Below are 23,134 nucleotides of genomic sequence, written 5' to 3'. Positions count from 1 at the left end.
AAAAGAAACATAACTATGTCAGGTGTTTTGTTAAAATAATAAGATAATGTATTATTTTTATTTTCTGTGGTAATTAAATATATTTGATATTTGCTCCTGGTCAGATGTGGCTATGCACTTTTAATACCTTTGCTTGTGGAATTCTGACCATCACATTACAAAGCGGAAAATCTTATCAGTCCTCTAAAAAGAGGATTGGGGTTTGTTCACGACCACACAGTGGTCAGGGATTGGACACAAGCTGGAACCCAGAGCTGCCTAAGTGCTAGATGTTACAGCTGAACAGCTCGACTGTATTTGCAAGAGCATAACAGTCATGTTCCAGTGTGCTGAAATGTGGTTTCTTCTAGAGCCTCTCTCTTGCCCTAAGTAGCCAGGGGAGAAAAGGTTTATTAAAAATAAATACGCAGAAGAGGGAAATTTTACAGGTTCCTACTTCAGAGTTGGAAACTTTCTGAAAGACCATCAGTGAAGAGAAAGCAATACCACATAGTTGAGGGGTCTTGTCTAAAGTGACACAGCTGGCTAGCAACAGCACAAATCTGGGACGGACAGTACACAGCTAGGTAGCTGGGGCTTGTATCTTTCCACTGTGTGGTTTCTATAGAGAAAATGGCAAGGAGGATCTGGGAAAATTCAGGGAGCATATGGGAGGGTACAGGGTGGGAAGCTGTGCTTTTGGCTGGTAGGAGGCAAAGCCTCCCCTACCTCATTGTGCATGTCCTCATAAAGGCCATAGCACTGCGTGTGGGGCCTGCAGAGAGAGCTCCAGAACTGGCCCCGCTCTCTTTACCAGGTAAGACACATGAGGGCTTTGGTCACGGGTGGAGGACACAACTGAGAAGTCACTATCACCTCCATGCATGAAGACAGAGGGAACCTCTTCTCTTGTTTTCCTGTATTTTAAGTGCATGCAAATCCCGAGAAAGGCTTTGCAGAGGGAACACATGTGAGTTGGTGGAGCAGCCGTGGTGCTTGACTGGCTAGATGGGTTTAGGAAGCCTGCCAAGATGCATGTGACACGCCATGCTGATCCTGGAAAACTACACAGAAAAAAAATTCTAATTAGCAATCTGGACTTCAAGCTGTTCCCGGAGGCTGCTCTCCAGGCATTGAGCTGCTGGGTGGAGGATGAGTCTCCTGGGCCTTAGCTCCCTGTCCTTGCACACACATTTGTAAGTTCCTCTTCCATCCGGGCATTCTACAGTCCTGTGTACTATCACATTCATTTTGGCCAACCTCTTCTCCCATGGCCTTCAGGAACCATGACTTTGAAGGTCTTCCCAGTGTGCGTCTTATTCCGGAGTCCATGATTATCTTCCTCATTCTTCGGCATTTAGTTGCTAGTTTATACATATTTATCTTCTGAAGTAAAGCCATTCAAGCACAGGACAGATCTAGGTTCTTTCATGGTTTCAACAATCCTTTCTGGAAGCATTGGGTCCTGGGTGACCTTAGCTGCTGCTGCTGATAAGGACACGGATTGTGATAACTGGGAGAATGAGTGGAGGGTAATGAGCAGAGGGTTTGGAAGTAAATTCTTCCACAAAAAATGAATTCTATCCCGAATGAATAGTCACAGAAACCTGACTTGATTACAACATAATCTATCCCCCCTCCCAAAAGAAAAGAAAAGAAATAAAGAAAAAAAATGGTAGAAACGATACCTAGTCAGGACCTGTGTCTCTCCCTTGAGGTCCCTTCCAAGGAACAATGGCAATCAAAATCTGTTATCACTCAAAGAATTGTCTTATTTCTAAAATTAGAGTTCTTATCTCTCTTTCCTTGGATATTTTCTCCAGTTCAGGAATAGGCCTATCAGTAACAAACCTACTTTGTGTCAAGATTTGAGAGGTGATTCTTCCAGATCTCCCCTCCCGCTCCATGTACCCAAATTCTCAACTGTTACCAAGAGAATCTACTTAGGAAGGAAATAACCACAGGAGAAGATTTATTATGTTAATAACTTGCCGTGGATGCATCCTCAGACGCCTCTTAAAAACAGCAAGTGAAGCAATGAAAAATGAGGCGGGGTTTGCTTGCCCAGAGTGGAGGAGGGATGGGGGAGGATGGGAACATAATGGGGACCTACAGGGGGGCAGGGGCAGGGCCTGACACAACACAACACACCAGAGTATTACCAGGCTCAGTGGGATGCAGCTTTGAGAATCTCTTTGGTCAGAAGACTGTAAAGGGAGGTGGGATGGTGTATCAGGGTAGACAATGATGGGGCAGTAAGGTAAGGAAAGAGGTCCTGAAAGGAGCCAAGAAAAGGTCAGAGTATTAAGAGAGTAGGGCACCCCTAGTTCTTTCCTTGACCAAGAATCTCAAGGATAGATGGATGTAGTTCTGCTGAAGACTGTAAGGACCAGCTTCAACTGCTTCATGGTTTTCTTTACTGTCCCCCAACAGTGGCTACTTAGGGGTCTTCTTTTACAAGGGAGAGACTCAGGGCACAGAACAAACAGACAATAAAGAAATCTCAGCATCACTGAGAAACGTCCTCTAATGGAAGCCTGCAGTGTTTGGATGCTCAGTCCAGGGAGTGGCACTACTAGGAGGTGTGAGCTTGTTGGAGGAAGTGTGTCGCTGTGGGAGGGAGCCTTGAGACCCTCCTCCTAGGACCCTCCTCCTAGTCACATGGGATATATTCTTATGTTTGCCTTCAGGCCAAATTGTAGAACTCTCATTGCTGTGCCTGCCTGGATGCTGCCCTGTTCCTTGCCATGAGGAAAATGGACTGGGCCTCTGAACCTGTAAGCCAGCCCAATTCAATGTTGTCCTTTATAAGAGCTATGTTGGTCATGGTGTCTGTTAACAGTGATGGAAACCCTAAGACAGAGCAGTTGTGACCACTGAGCAAGGAATGGGCTAGCACAAATATCTTGTCATGTGGACGTATGTGTAGCTGGAAACAGTAGTTCAATTTGTCTCCTCCCTTTATCTTTCTTTTAAGATAGACACCAGGAGCTGCTGTGGCTATGATCCCACCCGTTGGAAACTGATCTGAAGATGAAGCCTAAACCCCATGATTAAATTGCTACACCCATACCCAAGCTCCGCCCTGCCCTTTCACTTGCTTAACTTACCTTTGAATTGGGATCCTGTCACTCACACACCACAAACACTAGTGAAGTATTCATTTACCTCTCCAGTGGTCTTCGTTGGCCTGGAATTCTGTTTGCCTTTTTCTCTCCAAAAGAGAAGTTGGCAAACCGTGGCCCATGGGATGAAACCAGCAGCTTTCTGTGTTTGTAAATAAAGTTTTATTGGAACACAGACTCATCCATTTGTTTATATGTCCTTGGCTGCTTTCACATTGCAGTGGCACAACTGAGTAATGGTGACACAGAGCATATGGTCCACAACCACTAAAATATTTATTATATAGCCCTTTACAGAAGTAGTTTGCAAACTACTGCTTTAAAAGAAGTTGGCCACATGTTTCTCCAGCTAGTCTCAGACACTTGCATGTGGGTAACTCCCATATTGATTTCCTTGGCTCTCACATTACTCCTCCTTTGTGTACGTGCACATCCTTTCCTTCTAGAATGTTCTAAACCTCCTAAGTTCATGATGATCAAACTCAAACTAAACTCATTCTTTCCATTTAGATTGGCCATTCTTTTCTCACCTTCACATCTGCTAGTGGAGTCCTTAGCATTCATGCATCCTAACCTTAGACTCATCCCCCGCCCCCTCCCCCACCATGCTTCACCAGTTGTCTTTAATAAATTACCTTCCCTCCTGACTTTCTCCATATCTTCTCAAGTGTTTCTCCATTTAAACTGCCCCTGGCTTGTAGAAAGTTCTCTCACAGCACTCACCAGTGCTGCCCCCTTTCCTGAGGGGCCCCAAACTTCCCCATTAGAACTTTATCATGCGAGGCCCCACCAATTGCCTAGTTTTGCTGTTCACGTGAACTTTCTTTGGGTGTACACTGCCAGCTTTCTGTATCTGCGAGTGCCACTTGTATTCACCCTGCAGTGGGTTAAAAATATTTGGGAAGTACATGAATGTACGGAACAAGTTCAGACTTTCACTGTCATCATTCCCTAAGCAACATAGCATTGCAACTGTGAACAAAGCACTCAGTCCACGCTGGGGTCTTGTTTGAATTCACATAACTATGTGAAAGGACGCGTGTAAGTTATATATAAATGCTCTGACACTTTATATATATATAAGATTCCATATACGGGCTGGAGAAATGGCTCCATAGATTTTGCTGCTCTTGCACAGGGATGGTTCTCGGCAGCCATTTTAGGTGGCTCACAACTGCCTGCAACTCTGGCTTGAGAGATCGGATGCCTCCTTCGCTGTCTTTGGGGAACCCAATCATAAGTGGCACAGACTCACACACACACACACACACACACACACACACACACACACACACACTTACAACAACACTCCATGTCTGAGAGAAAAAGATGCCATATTTGCCTTATCTGGCTTATTTTGCTTAACATGACAATCTCTGATTCCATCTGTATTCCTGTAAATGACTTAATTTCACTTCCTGTAAGACTGAATAAAGCTTCATTTGGTATACATAGTGCATAATATACAAATCTTTAAGATTTTACTTTTTTAAAATAATGAGTGATTGTCACAGAGAATTTCAATTTGCATTTTCTTTATTGTTAAGGTAAAATATTTTGTGTTATTATTACTAACTACTGATATTTTTCTTAAGAAAAATTTTTTTATATTTTTGCTTATCCATTGGTTCATCTACTTTTTCCTTATTGATCTATAAAATGTATATTCTGATATAAATTTATGTATGCCAATATATATATGGTGCCCATATATATTTATATATAATATATGAATTTTTTTTGTCCATTGTAGGTGTGATAAATAAGGGTTCTCAGTTTGTGGCTTTCCTTTTATATTCTATACTCTCAATTGATTCATAAAAGTTCTCAGCTTTGTTGTAGTTAAATTTGTCAAATTTCCCTCTTTGGTTTGTACCTTTGTATTTGTCTAAGGAGGTTTAAATTTTAACATTTTAGGTAGCAACAGCCAACATTTACTGAATACCCCAGCATTCATTTAATATTTTGCTGTAAGGTACTAAGTCTGCCCTCTTAAAGATTGTTTTTGCATCAGTGGAAGAGAAGAGGAGGGGGCATAGCAGGATGGGGGAAAGGATTGTGGGAGGGGTGACTGGGAGATGGGTAGTGAGTGGGATGTAAAGCCAAAAGTTTTTGCAATTTTATTTATTTTTATTTTATATGTACTGGTGTTTTGCCTATATGTATGTCTATGTACCATGTGCATGTTTTGCCCTAGGGGACCAAAAGGGGGCTCAGATTCCATGGGACTAGAGTTATAGTTGTTAGCTGTCACTGGAATTGGCCAATGGGAATCGAAGAGCAGGCTGTGCTCTTAAACACTGAGCCATCTCTCCTGCTTCTCATTGTCCCTTTTATGTAAAAGACTAAAAGCTCGGAAAAAATGAAATTATCGTGTCAAAGACACACAGCAAACAAGCAGAGTCGTCAGGATTTGAGCACAGGCAGTCGTCTGTCAAGCCTCTGTTTGTAAGGTAAAGTTCTGCAGTTCTCTTTAAAGTCTCCAATCTGTAGTTCACTTGCATATAGGAAGTGAGACACTGAAACTGATCTTTACTTTGGACCCTCCGCTCATCATTTCTGAGATACGCATTGCTAAATAATAACAACAATAACAACAAAACAAAAAAACAAAATACTAGTGTTAACTGCATCTTGCTAAAGATTATGTTTTTAAAGTTTTACTAATTCTGCAATTAAATGACCCCAAATAAGGGGTGGGGGACAAATGGAACCCATTCTTCAAGTACTAAGTGAAGTTCAGCTTCCAATGGTGTGGCATTAGAAATAACAGGAAGTCAGCCCTCAGAGTGTAGTACCAAGAACTGGGAGGCTGATCCAGTCAGATGAGATGAAATCTGCCCTTCCAAGAAGCCCTGCAAGAGGAAGAGGCCATCAACTGCAGGAACAGTCTCCGAAGCTCCACCTACAGGGCTGGGACCAAAATAGTTCACACGCATCCCTGCCGCCTCCTGTGAACCCCGTGGGAAGGAACTCTGGTCACGAATTGCTTGTTTCCACTACCCACACACGCTAGGGCAGCGGCAGTGATGGCAGCCGCATCGTGGAACCCATCGATCGAGTCTAACCAACAGTACGTAGGGTACACTTCACATATTTCTTCACCAAGTGCTTTCTTTCTCCAAAGGTTTTATACAAATGTAAAGAAATCAAAACTGATTTTCTAAGTTAAGAGATGAAGAGGCATGCGTTGTGTGCAGCGGATTATGGGGGCCTGATCATAAAGGTCTCACAGAGCAGGCGCAAACCTGTGAACGTCATTGTCGATGGGCAAGGTCGATCTGTTTAGTATTTTGCTTGTTAGAGCCTGCCTGCATCTGTTACACTCTGGCTGCCAGAAAATACGCACGAGTGGTTGTGCCAAGTTCTGCTAGTTCCCCTCTGCCACCCCACCTCCTCCGTCCTTGTGCTTTTCTTTCTGGGAAAGCTGGCATTCTACTTACTCTCCAGGATGGAAACGCCCAAGAATCTCTGGCAGGTAAAGCCAGGCATGTGACCTATTGCCAGTCAGTGGGGTCAAAGGAGAAAAGTCGATGGTTGTAAAGGTTGGAGATTCTGGAAAAACATGTTCTATTAAAGGGTGGGGGGATACCAGGCATGGCAGAGCTGAGGAATGGAAGTGTCATCATAGAATCACATAGCAGGCTTGTGGCTCAGGGATATGGTGTTTGCTTAACATCCAAAGGCAATGGGTTCAATTCATAGCACCATATACCTACAAAAATAATGAAATATATGTATATATATATACATATATATGTATACAGAGATATTTTCTTTGAGGTATTTATTTGAAATAAATTAGTTTCTTTAAATTGAGCACAGTTATTAGCTACAATTATTAATTGTTGACTCAACATTTTGGTTACTCAAGCAAGAAATGACACAACTGTCAGGATGACTTGCCTTGTTTTTGCTGCATCTGAAATGACTTGTTCACACTTCCTTCTCTCCTAAGAAACTATCACAGCCTTCTCCCAGCTCCGTCTCCCTCCCTTCCTCCCTCCCTCCCTCCCTCCCTCCCTTCCTCCCTCCCTTCCTCCCTCCCTACCTCCCTCCCTTTCTCTCCTCCTCCTTTCACCCTCCTTCTCTCTTCCTCTCTTCTCCCCTTCTCTCCCCTTTCCTCTTCTCTCTTCCTGTCTCCCGTTTCCTCTTTCCCCTATCTTTCGAAGTCATGGGAACTAAAATACAAAGCTTAAAGAGTCTCGGTGTCCTGAAAACAAATTCCCAGTGCAAACCCTTCATGTAATAGCCCAAAAATCACAGAATGTTCAAACTGACAGATGTGTCAAAAATCTTTGTACTGAAACAGAGTTTAAAACAAGTCAGACTAGAATATCCAGTATGAGTTCTTAAGGTTGTCCTTAACATTCTGTCACAACTTAAATCATCATATGTGGCAGCTGACAACTTTTCAGCAATTCTTTGTGAACCTATCTGACAGCCCATCCAGCTGCCATAGGATAGCCCTTCTCTAGTCTACGAATAGTTCCTAATGATCATTCTGTGGCTAGGCTCTTAGTTCCCACACTGTGCACAATATTGGGGAGAGGGAGATTATGACTTTTTCTTTTTTCCATATGTAGACCATTTTAACTTTTACACACGAGAACTGGAATTAACCAATAGCTCCTTTTCCCCCTGCACTTGGACAAACGTTTACTATGTGCCGGGTAGATCCCAGAGGCAAAGGAGATGATGTCATTCCTGCGCTGACAGGTGAAGGCACCGTGGCCCAGGAGGGAGCGGCGGCAGCTAGGCCCAGCCGACCGCAGCTGCGTGCCGCAGGAACCAGGTGCTGGCGCCGGGTCGCCGGGCAGGAAGTGGCTGCCGCTGCCAGAGGACAGCCCGGCGGGCGGGGAAGGCCGCGCCCGAGTCCCAGCTCGCGGAGCAACTCTTCATGGCGTCGCCGGCGCCCACGGGCCCGCAGGACGATGCCTCGGCCGTCCTTGACGAGCTGTCTCGCAACTTCACATACTGGGCGCCAGGCCCGAGCAACGGCTCGCTGTCGAGCGCCTGGTATCACAGAAACCAGGTAAGGCCGCCCGCGCACCACAGCGCGCCACCCCGCCAGCTCCACGCAGGCTCGGCAGAGACGCCAGGCTTCAGCGCCTTCCTGCCAGCCCTCCGCGTGCGCGACCCAGCGAGTGGGCAGAGCCGACACGTGACGCCGACACTCATCCCTACCCCACTCCACCCCACCCCCGCCTCGGCGGAGCAGCAGACCCCCAGGTTGCTCCCCGGCCTCACTCTTAGGCCTTTGGGTCCCCAAGGACCTCACCTCCCCCAGCTTTTCTTCCCTCCTGCAAGGATCTGAGGGCCGTGGGGGTGTATTTCCACTTATTTTCACCCCAGTTTCCTTTCACAATTAAAAAAAAAGTAATACCCTTCTCAAAAGCAGAACTCATTAAGGGGCTCTGAATGTCAATTCTGTGCAGTCTGGTCTCAGCATCTTAGTATCAACCTTCCCTGATTATCTCTGACTGCAGTTCTTCATTGCACGCCCTTTGGAAAAACATTGTCAGCCTAACAACACGGGTTTATGTTGGCAGTAAAAATTTAAGAACATCAAAGAAGATCGAGAGGTGCCCCCACTCCCTTTTGATGGCCCCAAGATCAGGAAGAAGAGCAAAGCTCTACCCAGCCCTGCCTCCCTCTAGCATTTATATTCCTCCAAGTGGAGCAAGTGAGCTTTGATGGGGTAGCTCGAGGCTTGCTCTAAGCTTGTTACTTTGTTCTTGTGCATGAACAAAGCCGTGGATCTTCTTCCTTGCAAGAATACATCCATAAAATTTTGTTTCTAATGTCCTAAGTGAGAGATTCTAACCACTAGTTAAAGGATCAGATCGAATGTTTGTTTCTGAACTTGGAGGTGATTTGTACAAAGAATAAATAAGCTTAGTGCACTTCATTAATTCTTGACACAGGAAAGATTATTGCTTTAAGTCTGTTATGTCATAAAAGATAACAAAATGGGGAAAGGGCACTGCTCAGACACTGAGCCCGGTGTCTCCTTGCTTCCACTGAGGAATTACAAAGAACAGACTTCCTGTTCATTGAGATTTCCTTAGTGCATGTTATGCTTGTAGTAGACACATTTCCAATGAAAGTTTACTGCCCTTGGTAAAATATTAGATTTAGTAGATGTGACCTACCGTGGTGTCACCCAAAAACAGGAAAGCATTGTTTTCACTAGAGAACTTAGGCAGTCATTAGTTTTCTTTACTATTTCCTGGAATTCTCGATTGTCTTGGCTCTCCCAAGCACAGATTATCATGTGACATGAATGTTTGCAAGGCTTAACTTGCCCTTTAAAGTACACAGTTGGACATCAGGAGGGCGTGTCCAGAAGATGCTAATTGGAACGCCTAAGCTGGCACCTTAGATCCTGTTGGTTGAGATAAGACTATGTAACTTTTCTCGTCAGTGTGCACTTAGGCCATCTTATAAGCCATGGTACTTTAGCCTTTTGCTGCTGCTGAAAGGACAGTTACTTTTGTTTCGAGGAAAAGTACAAATTGAATTTTACCATCCATTCAACCAACATTTTATCAGTACTATTTTAACTAGTACTGTCCAGGATAGTAAAAATAAATGGAACCTAGCCTTTCCTTTCTGATGCTGACTGAAGACAGTGATGGCTGAATATGGATGAGAGCTCCAGAAAACCAAGTGAGGTTTGAGTTCCCAAGCCCCAGTGTCATGATTGGTACTGGCAGTGACTGGCTTCTTAATGTTTCTCTGAGTTCTGTCATGTCTAGAATGCTTGCACAGCTTCTTTTTTGGTGGTTTCCCAGCTCTCTGTGGTTTTACAGTGACTGCTGTCAGGTCTTAGCAAGTAGCCATCCTCTGTAGAAAAGTCCTGATGCCCCCAAAGAACTTTCATGGAACAGTGGCCACTTAGAAGCAGTGCTGTCTGAGACAAGAATGCCTGGAGCAGAAAGTCTCAGAGCAGACAGTAATGACCCAGGACAAGTGTCTAAGAAACCACTCCAGTTTGCATTGAGACCCTGTCCCACTTGGAAAGGTGGGGAGCCGTTATGGAAGGTTAGGTGTGGAGGGGTTCTGCCTGCATGGTAATGTCCTGTCCACACATTTTCATGACAAAAGGCTAATCAATGTTCCTAAGCACTGTGGAAATATTCCATGTCATCTGAGACCCAAACCTTTCTTCTTTTCTTTTCTTTTTTTTTTTTTTTTTTTTTTTTTCGGAGCTGGGGACCGAACCCAGGGCCTTGCGCTCGATAGGCAAGCGTTCAAACCTTTCTCTCGGGAATGTTATTAGGTGACTAGGAAGATGTACCATGTGATACACTTGGTACCATGTGAGTGATATAAAAGCCTGTGGAAGTCCAAGCCAGGTAGCTTTCACTGGACATCAGGTCAGGAGCTCAGTCAGACACTTAAGGATGGGTGGGACTTTATGATAAGTATGTTCAGGTGGAGGGCATTTTAGGAAAGGGAAACCATAATGACAAGGAACAGCTCTGCTTTCTAGAAATTTCCATGCCTACAATCTGGTCCAGTGGTGGATGTGGTAGTTAGGGGAAATGGAGACTGTAAGGAGGAAATAGGGCTTAGGTCCTTGGATCTGGTCCCAGATTACCTTAAAGGAAGAGTAAGGAAGTTAAAGTTTTATCTATCAGACAATCAGGAGTCATTGGGGGTTTGGGTCAGGCAGTCCAAAAGTCAAAACAAATTAAAAAAAAAAGTACCCCCCTGACCATGGGCAAAGAGACACCATGTTGGTGGTGGTGTTCTTATGTCAGAAAGGGGCAGAGCAGATATCCTGTTCATCCTAGCTTGGTGCCTGGCTTGATGCCCAAGGCTGTTTTTATGGCTGAGATCCATGAAAACCAAATCAAATCAAATAAAACCCAGGCAGCACAGCGCAGGAGGAAGAAGACAGACATCGAACCACCATGTCACCCACAGGCCTCCCTCCAGTGCACAGCACAGGTGGGCCATACACACTCTCTTGCTGCCACTCCATACCATGTTACCCAGGGGCCTGCCAGCCGTGTGGCCAGCCTACAGTGGGAACCACCACAATGTGCAAATATATCTGGACAGATGGCAGAGCAAGAGAAGTGAGTGGCTTGAGCATTATGAAGAGAGGTGGGACTGGAGACTCAAGGGGGAGAGGAGGAGCCTGTTGTGAGAGGCCAGCTCTGCCACCTGGAGCCATGGTGAGGTCCCAGCCTGAGCTGCTACTGAGGTCCATGTTTGGGTCTGGGTCTATGCAGCAGTAGGCATCTGTGTTCATATCCATGTCTCATAATATCCCTAGAGAACATGGGGATGTCCCTGGTCAGAGAAGCTGCCTGGGACTACATGGATATCCAGGAGCTGTGTAAAACCGGCCCTGCCCCTCACTAGCTTCTGTGCTCTGTAGAGCTGGCCTTATTTCTCACTGGTGGCAGTGCTCAGGAAGCAGACCCTACACCTCACCTGGGCAGCACAGTAGGGCTGGCTCTAGTCGAGGGGGTATAGGTGAGCCAACCCCAAGGGCGAGAGTGTGGGAGAGCTGACCCTCTGCTGTGAGGTGACACTGGTGTGGGCATGATGCCCCCCATTGCTCCTTACCACCCGCAGCAGACGGGAGAGCTGGCCCTGGGGTATGAGAATAGGAAAACTGACCTGACCTGTCTACTGCTGATGGACATTGGATGGCCTAGCCGGAGCAGAGCTGGAGAGCTCTGGTGTGGATAAAGGTGAGTCAGTGGGCTGACCAGCTCAGCTACTACCCAGGCCCAGATCCAGGGCTCTGAGCCGGCCCACCCCAACTCTATATCATCTGCAAATGGTTGGGACACTTGAAAGGGCCAGTCCAAAGCTACAGGATCTCCATGACACAGGGCAACAGCAGGATAACTGAGAGGAGTCCCAGTGTGGATCCAATATTGATGACATCACAGAAGCCAGAGATTTAGAACAAGACCAATGACTCATTGCAGTGAACATTTGCAAGTGGAGATTTGTGGACAGATGGTGTCTTAGTTAGGGTGTCATTGCTGTGAAGAGACACCATGACCACAGCAACTTATGAAGGCAAACATTTAGTTGGGACTGGCTTACAGGTTCAGAGGGTCAGTACATTGTCTTTATGGCAGGAAGCATGGCAGGGTCTAGGCAGCCATGGTGCTAGAGGAGCTGAGAGCTCTACCATTTGTTCCAAAGGCAGCTAGGACAAGGGTCTTAAAGCCCACTCCCACAGTGACACACCCATTCCAACAAGGCCACACCTACAAAGAGTGCCACTCCCTGGACCAAGCATATTCAAACTACCACACAGTTTGAGCACACAGTGACACATTACAGCTTCCTGAGATGTTTTCTATGTTTTGGTTTTTGTTGTTGTTCTTGTTGTTGTTGTTGTTGGTGGTGGTGGTGGTGGTGGTGGTGGTGTGTGTGTGTGTGTGTGTGTGTGTGTGTGTGTGTGTACTTTTTACTTTGGGGGGGAGGTTGCAAGGACAAAGGGCAGATATGTGGGAGCAGGGAGATGAGTAGGATGGGGGTTTATGATGTAAAACTCACACGAACCAATAAAAGCTTTTTTAAAAAAATCTAAATTAGAAAAAACAAAACAACAACAAAAATCCAACCAAACCAGGGGTGAGTGTGGGGGTGGGAATGGGGAACAAGTTAAATTAGGATATAACAAGAGGTAGAAGCTTGAAACTAGCCAGATGTATCTGTTGCATATATAAGATGTGTCATGTTTGACCTTCAGAGAGGTTTTAAAGTGTTTAATTTATTGGCATTATTTAAAGATGAGATTAGCTGGGACTAAAGAGATGACTCAGCAGTCATGAGCATTTGCTGCTGTTGCAAAAGACATGGGTTCGGTTCCCAGCACCCACAGGATGGCTCACAACCTCCTGCCTATAACTTTAGTTTCAGGAGACCTGATAATTTCTTCTGGCCTCCATGGGCTCCTGAATACATATGGTGTATATATTAATGCAGGTTCACACATATACACATACATTTAAAAACTGAGATTAAAATGGTCTTTAAGATTAAAAAATAACATAGAATGTTTATCTAAAAGTCATATTTAGAATATACCATTTGCTCATACATATATACATACTTCCCTTTCCTTAGTCAAATAAAAACCAAAGGTTTATCAAAGGTCAAACCTGAGTACCTTAAAGAAGTCCTTTTATTTGAAGGTATGATTCAGGTTTTATTTTAAAGTTTAGGGCAGAATTCATCTTTCACCATAGAGAACACCTGGCCTTTTCAGATAAGTTTTGAAGACGTTCATTGAATCATTTGGACTATCACATTCATAAAACACTGATGCATAACAAAGTACTTTTAAATGGTCACATGTTATCATTTTAAATTGGGAATTAAGGTTGTGTTTCAAGGAATACATTTTTTTAAATGATATTAGCTATACAATTGCAAGTTTCTATCATCTCAAACATTAGAGGTTCATAATCAGGTCTGAGGATATGTGAGTAGGTAGAGCCTTGCAACCAGGAGGACTAAAGGTTGGGTGCCCAGAATGTAAAGACCAGATGGTTAAGGTGGCCTCCTGTAATTCCAGCACTCTGAATGCTGAAATTCTCCAGAGTGAGCAGGATAGGGAGACTAGCTAAACCAGCAAGTTCTAGGCTTGAGCAAGACATATATTGAATCCATTGAATCCATATATATGGATAAAGTGATCAAGAAAGACACGATATCAACCTCTGGCCTTCATATGCATAGCGTGTGCGCGCGGGCACACACACACATACACACACTACTTGCACATATAGAAGCACACCACACATATGATATACATGTAACAAAAATTAAAAAACAAACCCAGGTTCTAGTATTTTTCCCCACAGGATCACAGTGAACCCCCCCTCCGGGCTCCTCCTTTTGCTCTTCCCTTCTTTCAGCTCTTGACAGCTCTAAACATCTGGTTTCCAGTCAGTGATTGGGCCTGTTGTCTTGATCGTTGTTAACTAGCTGATTATGCCTGTATGAATCACTTCATTGCACGGAGCCACAATTTCCTCGCTGCTGTAATTAGGCTTAGGATCTTCAGATTTGCTCCTACTGTGTGTTGAATAACAAAACAGCATAGAAAGATGAAGGAGAGAACAGGAAAGAAGGAAGTTGGGAATTTCATCAAAGGAGCGTTTTGATCTTATGTCTTTACATTTATAGATTGCTGAGATTCACAACGTCATGGTTATAAGGGTTATTCTGCATAGGAGGAGATGAAAATTCAGAATTTTAATGTCCTTTATTTGAAGTTTAGATTTGCAACTGCTTGAATTTTTTTAGTCAACATATTTAAAGGAAATTGATACAACTTGGCAAGAGAGAAGCAAAGTGGACTGGCATTTGTCATGTATTTACTGTGTGACACTTTGTAGCTGTTATCTGCAGTGAACCGCACAACAAACCTATGAGATATACATTATCCTCACTGCTCATGTAAGTGACCTTATGTTGAATAACTTGGTCCAAAATTGAACAGCAAGCATGTAGGTTCAGCAGCAAAGCTATTTTAGTCCATGCCTAAAGGTCATTGCTAGAAATGAAGCTTGAAAAGAATTTGGTGTTACGAGAAACTGTGAAGAGGGGTGAGCATGGCTTGTCTCACTGTGCTTACAAAAGCCTTCAGTGAGTTTCGCATCGCCCTCATTGGCATAGCTTTGCTAGCATCCATTTCTTCTCTACCAGTGGCTGCATACTTCCAGAAGAAAGAAAATAACTTTTCAAATACTCAAAAGCCTGGGTGGAAACAGCTGGTCATTTTCATATCCTTTCTTTAAAAAAATCTTTTTGTTTTAAAATTTTGTTTGGTTTATACTTACTAATTTTTACATCAAATATGGCACTTCTTCTTTATCAAACTTTTTAGCATCAAACAATTTTATTGAAGCTTTTGTTTTTAAAAAAAGGGAGAAAAGAAAAGGAAGGACGTTTTGTTAGAGTCTTAATGCTCTTGTGAACTTGCAGACTTTGCGTTGAAGTTCACCTGACACCCTCCCGTGGCTCAGCTCCCACAAACGAAGTCTAATATTTGCATTGTCTTACTGCCCAAACTAGTCTGTAGGAAATTTGGCCGAGTTACAGATTCACCTGTCCTCCTTTCTTTAAAAATCACTTTTATAAGAGGAAGGAATGGGGAGAAGATGTTGATTAAAATAGAAGTAAAATATAAAAGACCGGGGAGAGACAGCATTTAAATACCTACCTTACCAGAAAGAGCCCAAAAAGAATTGTCACAAAGCCACAAAAATGTTTTGTTGGTGGTGGTTGGTTGGATTTTGGTTTTTCTGACAGGAGGGAGGGTATTACTCATCTTTTTCTAAAGCATCTGTGTGGTCTAAACTGGCCCTGGGAGCACATCCTGTAGGGATGGGTTTCTTGAAGCTGCCTTTTTGTAGCCTCGTAGAGCATGGTTGGTTTGGGTAGTTTCTAAAGCATAGCCTCTCTACTGAGTGTGGTGGTGGCTTCTAGATGTCTCTGTCTCTTGGCATTCTCTCCTGAAATGATGGTGATATGCAAACCCTACACGGATGTTATAAGAATAAAATAATACATATCAAATAGTAAAACGCCACACACAGAGAGAGTACCCAATAGGCCCAGCCAGAGGTGCTAGGCCTGAAATACATCCATGTTCTTGGGAAGGCTGAGTTCTCCAAGAAACAGAGATTCTGTAACTAAAAAAAGATATTGAACGGTCTGAGTAGATATCCCCAGCAGATAGGTCCAAGGCTCCCGGGACTCATCTGCACGAGCATCCTTTGGGCTAATGAACACCTCAGTTCATTCATCTCTCTCCGTCCTATATTCTAGCTCACTATGAGTGTTGCTCCCCGCCCCCAGTGTAGTGCCCTTGCCCATTGACTGGTACTGAAGAAGTAATCTTTAAACGCTTAGGCTGTAGGATTTGTTTTAAAAATCATTTTTACTAGAACATCTTCAGGCTATGTCTTAGTTCTAGTCTGATCTCCTTCCTGTCAAATACAGTCTAGAGAAGACTCGTACCTTTTCTGTTGATGAAAAATTAATGAGAGAAGTTATGTAAGCCAATCAACAGTGGGGGCCCAACTTAAGTGATCAGTGCACCCAGTAAAAACTGCAAGCAGAGAGCCCTTTTTAACAGGATAGGGTGGGCAGGAACAGCAAAATAAGAAGACTACAGTGTGTTCTTGAAATGTAGCCGTACTTTTGTAACATGTTTGAACTTGTATGTGGGAGAGGGAAGGAAGGGAGACAGAAAGAATATAAATGCTTTAGAAATACTTGAAAAATTACCACCTCCCCAAGGGAAAAATCTCTCCGAAAATAGCATTACCATATGATTCAGCCATCTCGCTTCTCAGTATTTACCCAAGAGATTGAAACCAGTTGGAGAGATAGATACCTGTGCTGCCTCTCAAGGGTGTTGTGACATGAGTCACAAGAGCCAAGTCAAGGAGCCAACATACATGTTCACTGGCAGATGACTAGGTAAAGAAAATGTGGTAAATAGAAACAGTTGGATACTAGTAAGCCTTAAAAGGGAAGGAAATTCTGTCACTTTCAACAACACGGAATTAGAGAACATTATGCTCAGTGAAATAAGACAGCCGTAGAAAGACAAATAGCACATGTTCTCACTTATGTATGGAATCTAAAACAACCAAACTCCTGACGCAGGAAGCACAATGCTGATTGTACAAGCTGGGAGGTAGAAGGACCAGGGCGATGGCGGCCAAGAAATACAGAGTCTCAAGAGGAGGAAGGTTGGATTTTTGAACTCACAGCACAGGGGTGAATATAGCTAATAATGTATTGCACATTTGAAATAGCAAAGAGTAAATTTCAAATTTCCTTAGCAGCAGGATGATAAGCATGTGAAGTGATAGGTGTTAATCTGCCTTATTTAAGCACCCCACTTTCCATCCATAAATCATAACACTATTTGTACAAATTGCAAATTCACAATAAAAAGGTTAAAAGTTCTTGAACAACATTTGAAGAGTGATCGTTGTTTATATTTTGCAACTGACTACTCATAGGAAACTTCCAGAACTAACACAGTACTGTATGTGACTGAATCAGTGAATGGGAACAGAAAGGAAATATTATTGGACAACCCTTGGCTGAGGCTGCCTGAGTCACAGTGATGGAGAAATGAATAGTCCCTTGTGGGTCGGATTCAAGCACATACCATGTTTTGAGCAGCTGCCATGTTCACAAGGAGAATATCTGTGATTTACACAGAGCCATTTACAAATCTTCTGAGCCATTATTTATAAGTACTGCGGGTATCTTATGCCTGGTGACTATGAGGTTTGTCATGATGTGGCTACTGGACCCATGGGGTAGAAGAATTTTGCTAGAATAGGGACTGGAGTAGGAGAAATTAATTCTGTCATTGAGCACTGGCCTTTAGAGGCAGCAAGAGCCCTTATCTCGATGTAAGAGGCATATAGAAAACTTAAGCTTGACTCCACCTTAGCTTTGGGAAGATTTGATCTAATGGATGCAGTGCCTCGGGAGGCTTTGGCAGAGATCAGGGCGAGGCAACATCATTCCAAACTCAGGAGGAAGCTCACCTGTGGCTGGCATCTGAGAGTCATAGAATTCCATGTTCAGGGAAAACTGTGACAAACTACTGCTGCAGTCTAAGGCAGACATTGTTCCACAAAGAAGCATGTGGTCTGGAAACCCAGACAGGCGTAGAGGAAGGCCTTGCAGCCAAGAAGGCTCACAGCATCCAGCTTTAGTGTGGTTCCTCCATCCCATATCTGGGCTGGGCCTGCAAAAAGAGGCCTGTAGTCCTGATTCTTTACTAGAGTATAGAACCCAGTTCAAGGTTTCCTGAGCTAGAATCTGCCTTTTCTCATCTGTCTCTCTGTCTCCACCCCTGGCCCCTCTCTCCAAGTGTCCTGCTGATGAGTTTCTAAATATATTCCTTTTTGTTCTCCTGAAACTTCAGTTTCTTGGAAGTGAAAACCCCGATGACATTCTTATAAAACTAAAGCTAATCCTTAACTGAGTTGTCAGGGGTGGGGGGTGTTTGTTAATTGATGAGGAATGTACAATTGTGCAAATAAATGTGCTGTCTAGTAAAAGACAGTATGTAATAATTCGTAATTGTATGGGAAGATAATATATCGGGGTTATCTGCAGAGGTTTTAAGGTTGATTAGAAATTGACACAGAACTGTAGCAATGTTACAGTGTTGTGTAACCCTGATCTTTTCTGATGATACTTATAACCACCAGATTTGGATCCAACGTCATGAGACTTTTATAGAACAGGAATGTAATATCCCTATAGCATATAGCAAATATCTGTAGCATACAATAAGTAAGATAACAAAATTCTATTTTCTATTCTAAAATTAAAATTCTATTTCTGACATGGGTTTTCTCTTCTTCTTCACATATGAGATCCTAGTTTTAGCCCCATTTCAGATTGGTACTACTGACAAATCCATTATCTCAAGAGGCAAGGAGGTTAGTAGGAAGAGCAGTCTAATCCCTCCAGTGATCTAAAACGAGCCAGATTCCGGGCTGTTGCTGCTGTTTGCTGCTGTGAATATGGTTTCTGCACGACTCTGTCGCAGTTACTCTTCTCACTGCTCCTGTTTCGTGCTTAAGGCCCTGAAAGCTGTCTCTAAGTTAGTCTCATGTCCCCCGGTCTCCCGCCCACTGTCTATCCGCTGTACTTTTCGTAGTTTGAATTTCACATGATCCTGAAGGCTCATGTGTTGAAGGTTTGGTGGCCCCATGGGAAACTGATGAACCTGTAACAGGTGGAGTCTAGTGAACAAGAGTTAGGTTGTGTGGGGCACGCCCTAGCTTGATATACTGGGATCCAGGCCTCTCAGCTTCTCCCTTTGATTTGTGGAAGCCAGGAAATAAACAGGTGTCTTCCACCGCATGCTTCTGCCATGATGGGTTATGTTTCGACAGGCCCCAAAAGCAAGGTCCCAAGTGACCATGGGCTAAAACCTCCGATGCTGTCCATGGGCTAAACTCCTCCTCCTTTTAAGCAGATAACTCTGAGCATTTCTGTGGAAATGAAAAATCTGGAAAGATGAGAGTCCTCTAGAACTAAACCTGGGCCTGTTCTTATGTAGTTTAGAGTCCTTTCTGCTCTTGCCTTACCTGTAGATCCATGGGAAACAAGACTCCCGCCTGCTTCTCCACTCAGCTGTGCTGGTGACTTTGTGACCCTGTGCCTGCTCAGCCCTTCCCAAGAAGGAGCACATCCTAAATGAACTAACCCCTAAAGGAACCCACACCCCAACCCCTACATCAGCTGCAAACTGTCTCCTTCATGACATAAAAAGACCACACATGTAATTGATTAGGGAAAAGCTCTTGAAATGGGGAGACTATCCTAAATCACCCAGATGGGCCCCAAACGTCACTGCTCATGTCCTTTCAACAGGAAGGCACAGGGAGATAGACACAGAGGAGAAGAAAACAGTGTGAACACAGCCAGAGATTCCAGCAGTCTGAATAGGTAAAGACAATGGCTGGATTCTCTTCTGGAGCCTCCAGGGGAGTAGAGCTCTTCCAACACCTTGGTTTCATCTCAACAAAACTGAATCTGGCTTCTGGACTCCAGAATTGAGAAAGGGTAAATTTTGTTGGTGTTAGTCACCAAGCAGAACAGCCTCAGGACTGAATACATGTGCAACCTAGGCAGACTCAAATTGCATGCTCTGTTCCCAGGGCTCCGGAGAGCACGCTCTGTGCACACTACACAAGTGTGGTGTGTCTGCTGTTACTGCTTTCTCTGATCCTTGGCACTTCTTGAGGGATTGGGGCCTAATATTTAGCAGTTGCTGAATAAATCCCAAATAGATGTATGGCTGAGTGAGTAACACTCGAAGCTTGCTTCCTTGAGCCTCTGTCTCCCGGATGTCTCCTCTCTGACCACTTTCCTTTCACACCCTGTGTTCTCCTCAAGCTGTGTCCACATGTGATTTGAAGTTGGGCCGTGGTTTTGTTTTTCTCCTTAACATCTTTTCTTGGTTCCACCAGCTTCCTTTTTATCTTTTGTTATCTCCCACTAAACTCATATTTGTAAGCCCACAAAGCAGGTTTTTTTTTTTCATTTTAGTTCGAAGTTCTTCAAATATATGAAACAGTAGAAAGAAGTCATACAATAAACACTGTGAAATTGATTGTTAACAATATGAGCTGTCTAATTAGTTCTTCTCTGTGTACATAAATACAGATAACAATTTGACAGGTAGCATCGAGTCTTTCTCTCCTAACTGCTCACAGGTGCATAGATGTATTGCTAAGAATCTGGAGCGTCTCCTTTCCCTTCTGGCTATTTTGGAGTGGGGCGGGGTGTCCACCTATCCACAGGCCGTTTGTGTCACTGCCGTAGTGATTCGTTTACCGTCACTCAGTGTGGCCTAGTGCTGATATCAGAAGGGCATCCTATGTCCAGGTCAGGCTTGCCTACCACTTGGAAGAGGAACAGCATTATTTCAATCAGGAGTTGACTACAATTCTTACTATGTTCACAATCAGCGCTGGATCTTTTCAGTCACACACTAGCTCCATCTTGGTCTGAATATGTTTTGAAGATAGAGCCAAGAATATGGTTGAGTTCAAAGTCAAGGCTGGGAAAGACTTACTCGTTCTATACATTTCTATGTTATCATATCCCATCTCCCATCTGGACAGACTGGCCCACTTAGGGATTACAGGTCAGTAACACAAGAACGCAGGTCACTGTGGAATATTTAAAGGACATTCTGGCACCAAGAAGAAAAAAATGTAGGCTCTAAGATTGTTATTTCAAATAAAATTAAAGCACCGTAATAGTTATCAGTGCTGATATTTTGAACTTCATTTTTAATGAATCGTTTGCTATGGCTGCCACCATCTGTTTGCCAAGACATCTTGGAAATGCCAGAAATGAGGCCACAGCACTCTTAAAAGTAAGGGTTTCCTCCTGTGTTTCTGGCCTGGGCTTATTAACTCCATAATTAAGATGTGAAATAACCTCTTTTCCTAAGACTCTCTTTGCTTCATTTTATTTTCTCTGAAATTAACAAAAATTCTGCTAATTTAAGAGAAGATTGAGGCATTGATTTGACTAGACAAAAGGTCAGCTCGTGCAGCTCGTCCATGAGAGTGACTCGAAAATGTCACCTGGGTTCTGTAGGCCAGGCAAGTCCTTGAGAAGGGACTCTCAGATGCCACCCAGTGTCAGTGGGCCAGACTGTGTTACTTTGCTTCACTAATTCTCTGATCTCTTTATAACTACTTTTAGTAATCCAGCTAGGAGAAAGCACGATGTGGGGATGAGGGGGCCTCAATTCCACTAGTTCTAATTACTATGAATCATGTGACATATCAAATAAATAATGATCTAGACATATTTAGTTGGATAAAACTTTTATCAGGACCTATTCACCATAAGAAAATGAAATTTCCGATTGCAGCTGAGGATTTCATCATCATTAAATCACATTTATCAGAATTAATCTAATCAGAATTAAGTGGTATTTACAGGTACCAGTAATGTACAAGTTATTACAAGTTCCCGCATAACATTTAAGGCCATTAAACCTGGTTATTCTAAAGTCATTGTAAATTTGAATCCCCTTTCCCAAAAAATTAAATATGAGAGTTGGTCAGCCTTTTAAATCTTAACAAAATAGACAATTAACTTATAAAGAAGTCTATTCTTGCTCATGGTCTTAGAAAATCCAATCTAGGTTGGGCAAACCCATTGTTTTTAGGCCCCTGGCACAGTGCTAATGGCAGTGGTGGAACAAACTTATCACTGCATGGCAAGAAAGTAAGAGAGAGGGTGGAGGAACCAAGCCCTACAATCCTTTCAGAGGGCAGTCCCTCAATGGCCGATGGTCTTCCCACAAGGGCCCTCCTTCCAAAGGTCAACATCACCCCCCAAATATTGCCATTCTGAGGACCAAAACATTTAATACATGGCATTTGGGAAAAGCAACAACCATGGCAACCGCTAGTGAGGACTTACTCTAAGTTACGGGTTCAACTGAGAAATGTCCCCCACAGGCCCAAGTGAGGTAGCCCCCAACTGGTAGTACTTTTTGTAGATGTTGTAGGACCTTTAGGATGTGGAGTCTGGCTGTAGGATAAAGGCCATGAAAGGTAGCCTTATCTGCTTCAGTTCTGTCTGTTTCTCTGCCATACACTCTCACCATGATAGAATCATCCTCTATGCCTCCTCGAACATGATGAGCTGAAATACCCTGAAGCTGAGAAGCAAAATAAATCCTTCCTCCTTTAAGTTGCTCCTGCCAGGTGTTGTCACAGTGGTAGAGAAACTAATTGATATGTTGCTTCTACTATTCTCAGGTGTGGATGAATGAATGTAATAGGGATGCAATAAATTTAAGTTAGAGAAAAATCTTGGGAAAATATTAATATATTAACTTACGTATAATGTTATTAGAAAGCTGTTTCTGACACTTGCTTTTGCCAATGTATTTCCTGTTTGTTGAGTATAGTATGATATTGAAAGTCAGCATTCAGGTTTTTATTGCACACTTATGACTCTCTTAGATGTTCAAATCTGAATTCTGGAACAAACTTTTGCATGAATTCAATGCACTGTGGTAAACAGTTGGAAAGTGATAGATGCTGAAAAACTCAGATGGAATGGAAATTCAGCACATTAGTAAAAGGAGCTCCAGAGGAAGACTACAGAGAGCAGGAGAACAGCATTCAAAGAATGTGGTAACTGAAGGCAGCACACAGAAAACCATACATAGAAAGTTGTAGAAAAAGTGCAATGAATAACAGAGGACATCTCAGCATCTCAATAAAAATGACATTTCAAAATATTTAATGAAGTAATTGTCAACCTATGCATCTAAATTCAGCAAAGCAGATGTCATGAATATATTTACACAATTTTCAGAGAATTTAAATTTCAAAAAAGTTTATTTTAAAAGCTACTGAAACTTTCTCCAGAAAGGACACTGAAAATATACCATCCAAAAAGTGAAGATAGTCCATATATTTATCAGCTGATGGATAGATAAATGAAAT

The 23,134-nt window shown here is 43.3% G+C and overlaps 1 protein-coding gene and 1 non-coding gene across 3 annotated transcripts in view; both read left to right on the top strand.

Moving 5' to 3' along the window:
* The first annotated feature begins 7,506 nt into the window (after positions 1-7,506).
* Positions 7,507-23,134, top strand: part of Nipal2 (NIPA-like domain containing 2) — a 110,322-nt gene continuing 94,694 nt past the window's right edge. The window contains exon 1 of one of the 2 annotated variants that reach the window (NM_001130559.1): positions 7,507-8,139. In NM_001130559.1, the coding sequence (NP_001124031.1) occupies positions 8,005-8,139 (135 nt within the window). In that variant the 5' untranslated portion in view covers positions 7,507-8,004. The remainder of the gene's footprint in view (positions 8,140-23,134) is intronic. The other variant, XM_087558003.1, reaches the window with a different exon arrangement.
* On the top strand, positions 10,819-10,957 carry LOC120093976 (small nucleolar RNA SNORA48). The gene has a single exon (XR_015626251.1). It is a non-coding gene; the product is annotated as a small nucleolar RNA SNORA48 (small nucleolar RNA).

This window comes from Rattus norvegicus, chromosome 7 (genome assembly GCF_021556685.1).
Source record: "Rattus norvegicus strain SHRSP/BbbUtx chromosome 7, alternate assembly SHRSP_T2T, whole genome shotgun sequence".
Classification (NCBI taxonomy): domain Eukaryota; kingdom Metazoa; phylum Chordata; class Mammalia; order Rodentia; family Muridae; genus Rattus; species Rattus norvegicus.
The sequence above is the reverse complement of the archived record's forward strand: the minus strand, read 5'-3'. Positions and strand labels throughout refer to the sequence as shown.